The sequence below is a fragment of the Olea europaea genome, unplaced genomic scaffold (assembly GCF_002742605.1).
Source record: "Olea europaea var. sylvestris unplaced genomic scaffold, O_europaea_v1 scaffold1812, whole genome shotgun sequence".
NCBI classification, from domain to species: domain Eukaryota; kingdom Viridiplantae; phylum Streptophyta; class Magnoliopsida; order Lamiales; family Oleaceae; genus Olea; species Olea europaea.
Window position 1 is genome coordinate 130,299 of NW_019235872.1, and position 5,495 is coordinate 135,793.

Below are 5,495 nucleotides of genomic sequence, written 5' to 3' on the forward strand. Positions count from 1 at the left end.
TGTTTTAAGAATCGATAACTAAGTTTACATTTTCAACTAATATGATTACCTTAAAGTGTATTCATAAATTGATTGGGGAATATGCCACACATTTATGGCCAATATTACAAGAATCGAATTGAATGAATTTAGGACCCCTTCGCTAGGAAGGCTTTTCTTCTACTTATAGAAGAGTTTCATAATAAAGTTACCTTAATTGATATTTAAAAACTAATTTCTAAAGAAACTTTATCTTTCGAAAGAGTTTTTAAATGAAGAATAACTAAATCAACTTTTTTTCTAAAAACTCTATCAAATAAAAGAAACTCTTTTATAAAACTAATCGAAATAGTCCAAACGCAATTTTTGAATCTCAAAATCATTTTCACTTCTCGAAAGTCATGCTAAAATGGGCCCTTATATGATTGGAAAAAATTGAAAAGTCTATTTGGAATCAACTTACCCGTCAACCATGAACCATCAAATTAATTATGTGAACTATAACTGATAAAAAAAAATTATGTGAACTGCAAATCGACTTCACCCTTTTTTCAAAACCATAATGTACTCAACTTTGTATTAAAATTATACATGAACTTCTTAGCAAAAACCGTAAAAAGGCACCTCCATTTATGTGCGCATAGAGATGGTAATCAAATTCGTCGGCTCAGGTCGCCCGTGGCTCGACTCGAGAAAAGTGTGAGCCGAGGGAGCCAAGCTCCATTTTCAGGTTCCGAGCAAAGCCCGAGTCAACCCATGTGGCTCGCCGGCTTAGGGTCATGAGCCTATATTAGTATAAAATTAAATAAATTTAGAAGGCAACAACACGCCGTCTAAAATAGGCAGCAGAGGCCGCTTGTTTTAAGGCAGCCTCTGTTGGCTTCATTTAAAAAAAAAATAAATAAATAAAAATCGAGCCGGCTCGAAAAGGCCATAGCCGAAAGCTCGGGTCGAGCCTAATTTTTTTGGCCGAGCAATAGCTCGGCTCGGCTCGAGCACGAAAAAGCTCCCTCATTTTACTCGAGTCGAACCCGAGCCTTGAGTTTTAGCTCGAGAACGGGCTCGACTCGTTGATATCTCTATGTGCGGATATGAATTTCATGAATAATTTTGATTCAAAAGTTGATTTCACGTAAGATTTTAAAATAGAGGTAAAGTTCAAGTATTACTTACGTAATTAGCCTGCCAATGAGTTTGCCACGTCATTGGTAAGTAAGCGTGCTTCGTTTGTCACGTGAAATATTCAGTTAATTTTGACTCACAAAAGTTAATTTATAGACAGAAAATAAATTTGTGAGTTCATGTATGATTTTAATACAAATATGAGTTCATAGATAATTTTGAAATAGAGATAAAGTTCGTGTTCACATTTGTATAATTAACCCTCGTTTGAAAAACATATTAGAAAAGAAAAAAAAAGTCCAATTTACCAGTCCAATTTTCCAAAGAGAAGATTTTTCTAAAAAAAAAAAAATCTACTTTTTTGACCTTGGTTCTACTGAAATTTGACCCTTTGTTCATTAAACTTCTATACTTTCTAGGTCAATGTTTTGGTCAATTTTTGAAACGTAATTAGTGACATATTTGATAGGAAAAATTACATAATGTTGAACAACACTTAGGCCAAGAAAAATTAAAATATTATAAATTTTATTGAATAATTTAATCCAATATAATATACATGAAAGTATTCAAAGGAATAAAAATAAAAAAATGAGTCCCTAAAAATAGAACAACATTAAGTCAAAAGCTTTTCATATATTGTTAACACATTGCTGCAAACATCAAAGTAGGCTTTGATGTCATGATTATTTATTTACCAAACATGCACAATAAAATTAAAATAATTTCAATATACAAAAGCCATATAATTTTGTGTTTAGGTTGAATCTGAGTATTAGGTCAAGCAACTAAAAATGGACTTCCTATTTATACTAAAGTGTGCGTCTTCGCGATATTTTAGAGCTTCTTAGGGAGCTCAACAATGATCATTTTTTTGAGAGGGGAAAGGGGTAGCCCTTGGCATCTCGTGCTCTAGAGCATAATGTATTTTGTTTTGGACGCATTGTTTGATACAATTTGTTGCTCCCGCTTTGGTGCTGGTACATGATATTAACTAGTGATAATATGATTGTTTTCAAAGAAAAAAACTCAATTCTATCTTTAGATTCAAATCACAAAGTAAGAACTTATTCTTAAGTAATCTGTCAAAGTAGATCTAATAAATTTTATTCTACTTGTGTTGGCCACTCGATTATAAATCGGATGGGAATTTCAATTATTATTATTATTTTTTTTATTTATTTTTTTGGTCCAATTCGTCGTATTTCATAGAGTATGTCTCGTGAATTCTAACATTAACAACAATAAATTATTCCCTAGTTTGACTATGAGAAATAAGTATAAATACTCATTCAAAGATGAAATTTCTGAATTTATTGCTTCCTTTTCCATAGAACGTTTTCTATAATTGAATTTGATTTTTTCGACAAAGGGGGAAATCTAAAAGAAAATCACTTTTCTCGAATTTGACCTTTATTTTTCTTTTTTGATATAATTTCTATGTATAAAAACTTAATACAGCTTGTGATAGAATTTAATAATTGATAATTTTTCATTTATTATTGCTATTATTTATTTATGGTATCAAAAGAGCCACGAGAACGTGACATACTAATAATAATAATAATAATAATAATAATAATAATAATAATAATAATAATGAACGTCAAGCCAAAAGTTATACGACAATCTAAGACACCCCAAAAACAATAACTTGTGCATAAATTGCACGTGTCAAGATAAAAGGCAATCTAAAATTAAATTAAAATCGGCCATTAAGTCCATTCACCACAATATGATTTACACTTTTTAAGAATTAGGAGGTGGGCACGACTGATCTCAACTACGATAACTTATGCTAAAAAGAACGGTTTAAAATATGAAAGAAAACATTCTAACTCGTTCCAACTACAATAACTCGTGCAAGAAAATTTCCTTTTAAAAATGTGTTGAATTAGAAGTGACATGAAATCACTATGTAATTAGAATAACCTTAAAAGTAGGGTTGATGAAGGAAAATTTAATATGAAGCATGTCAACCCAAAATAGAGATGTATCTTAGTGTTTGATAGGTATTTTTACATAAAAATGTATTTCAAAATAGTAAATTGATGTGAAATATATGGTTGAAAAATAAAGAAATTTTTTTAAATTTTCGTGTAACATTATTTCAATAAAAAATGTGTAGTTGAAAAAAAGATAAAGAAAAACACATTTTGAAGAAAATTGCTACCAACAAGACCTAAAATTGATCTATAGAATCTGAAAGGGGCTATAGTCCTACTAGGTTTGGTACTTGGGGGAAGAAAGTAAGGAAGATATAGGAATAGGTCGCGCCTCCTCCCAACCTGCCCCGCTCTCTCTCTCTCTCTCTCTACCAAACAGTGCACACACTCCTCTTTCGCTCTCTGATTGTGCCAAAAATCAGCAATTTTCTCTTTCTTTCACTACTCCTTTTCTCCATTTTTTTTCTTTGTTCTTAAACAATATAAACACACGCGCTTACATATCACTCCCTATCTGCGTGTGTGGGGCTGAATCCTTTGCGTATATTTCATCGATGATTCAATTCTCGGGTAATGTGAAATGGTTTAGTGTTTGATTACTTGGAATTAGATTTTTTTCGTTGTCTGTCTTTCTCCTATTCCCATCTGATTTAGGTTTCCTTTTGACATAACGTAATAGCGTATTGATTTTGCCTTGGGATGTACAATTATTGTTTTGCTTTTTTTCCCCGTGTAGTACACCATTCTATCCTGATCTTGCTTCAATCAAAGGTCTGTCCTTTTATTTTTCTTATTTTTTCAGCTTCTTCTTCTTCTTTTGGGTGCATATACACACATATTTGTACGAATTTAGCATACGGGTTGCTGTAAATTTTGTAATTTTCTGAGCTTTTTAGTGTCCTTTTTCAAAAAATAATTGAGGGTTTCTTGTGGATAAACAATGGCCTTAAATCAAGAAGAAAAATTGTTTTCTGAAGAAAAGCTTGATGATGAGTGTTCAATTGATGAATTTCTGGATGGAAAAGATAAAAATCTGGAACAATCTGTTGAATCTAATTCCGAAAAGGTGTGTGAAGATATTGGTGATATTTTGCCTAATGATCCCTTTGGTATGGGGGTTACTATAGGTTTACCTACTGATCCATTTGGCATGGATTTCAATATTGGTGCCACTGTCACTGCAATAACGGGTTGGATTGAGGATATTGAGAAGGATTTTGGGAGAAAGAGTTCTGGGTTTGAGAGGGGTGAGGCTTCTGAGGATAAAAAGACCAATAACAAATTATTTTCCGAGCTGAATTTTATTTTGAACAGCTCTGTGAAGTTTGAATCAGAAGTCGGAGATGAAAAGGGAATCGATCAAAACTCAGTTGATTCAGTTATGGATTCTGATAATGATTTGGATCATGATTTATATGAACACCACCTGTCGGGTGGTAATATAGAGGAGTTAATATGTTTTGGATGTGAAAAATTGATTGATGAGAAGAAAGCACACGAACTTGTCACAAACTATAATGATGGCAATGAAGGTGCTCCACCTGATGCTTTGTTCTTTGCACTTGGTTATCTTGGTGTGAGGGACCTATTTTCTGTTGAAAGAGTTTGCAAATCTTTGCGGTATGCTGTTCAGAATGATCCCCTTTTGTGGAGAGATATTCAAATAGATTACCCATTGAATGTTAATATCACTGATGATGCTCTTGTGGAGTTAACAGACAGGGCTCAAGGTGGTCTTCGCAGCCTCAACCTTGTTGACTGCTTCAAGATCAAGGATTCTGGTCTGAAAAGGGTGCTCGAAAAAAATCCGAGGTTGACCAAGGTTTGTAACCATAAATGGAATCTTTGTTACCGTATCTGCTGTCACAATGCTTCATTTATTTATTTTCATTACATTTTTTTTTCTTTTTTTGTACCCTCTGTGTTTTTCAATGTGAGTATTGTACATCTATAACTCTATAACTAGCTACTTAACTGGATGATCTATTTGCTGTTGTGAACTATATTTTAATTGAATAGGAATTATGAAATTTTGTGTTGCATCTTGTAGATTGTTTGTACCTTGACAACATGTTTTGTATCCAATATAAGACAAGGTTGGATGGGAGTATAGCATAAAAAAGAAGTTAAAATCTTTTCTGTTGTATTTGCTGGAACTCAAGCTTCATTTATTTATTTATTATTATTATTTTTTTTTTGCCACAATACTTCTATGTTCTTGTGCATCTTATAATTGTATATTTTCCTTTGTATTGTACATCTTAAACTCGCTGCCTAACTGGTTGATCAATTTCCTATGCTGAATGGTATTTTAATTATGTCGGGATGATGGAGCTTTAAATTGTATCTTGTACCTTGTTTAAGAAATACACTATTTGTTTGATAGTTTCTTTTATTGATAGGAGGAAAGAAAGCACACAACAATAAAGGATTAAAAAAAAAAAAAAA

At 32.3% G+C, this 5,495-nt stretch overlaps 1 protein-coding gene across 1 annotated transcript; it reads left to right on the forward strand.

Moving 5' to 3' along the window:
- Nucleotides 1-3,347: 3,347 nt before the first annotated feature.
- On the forward strand, nt 3,348-5,480 carry LOC111378395 (F-box protein SKIP14-like). Its single transcript, XM_023001588.1, has one exon. It carries the CDS (start codon nt 3,988-3,990, stop codon nt 4,999-5,001), a length of 1,014 nt encoding a protein of 337 aa, XP_022857356.1. The 5' UTR covers nt 3,348-3,987; the 3' UTR covers nt 5,002-5,480.
- The last annotated feature ends 15 nt before the right edge of the window (nt 5,481-5,495 follow it).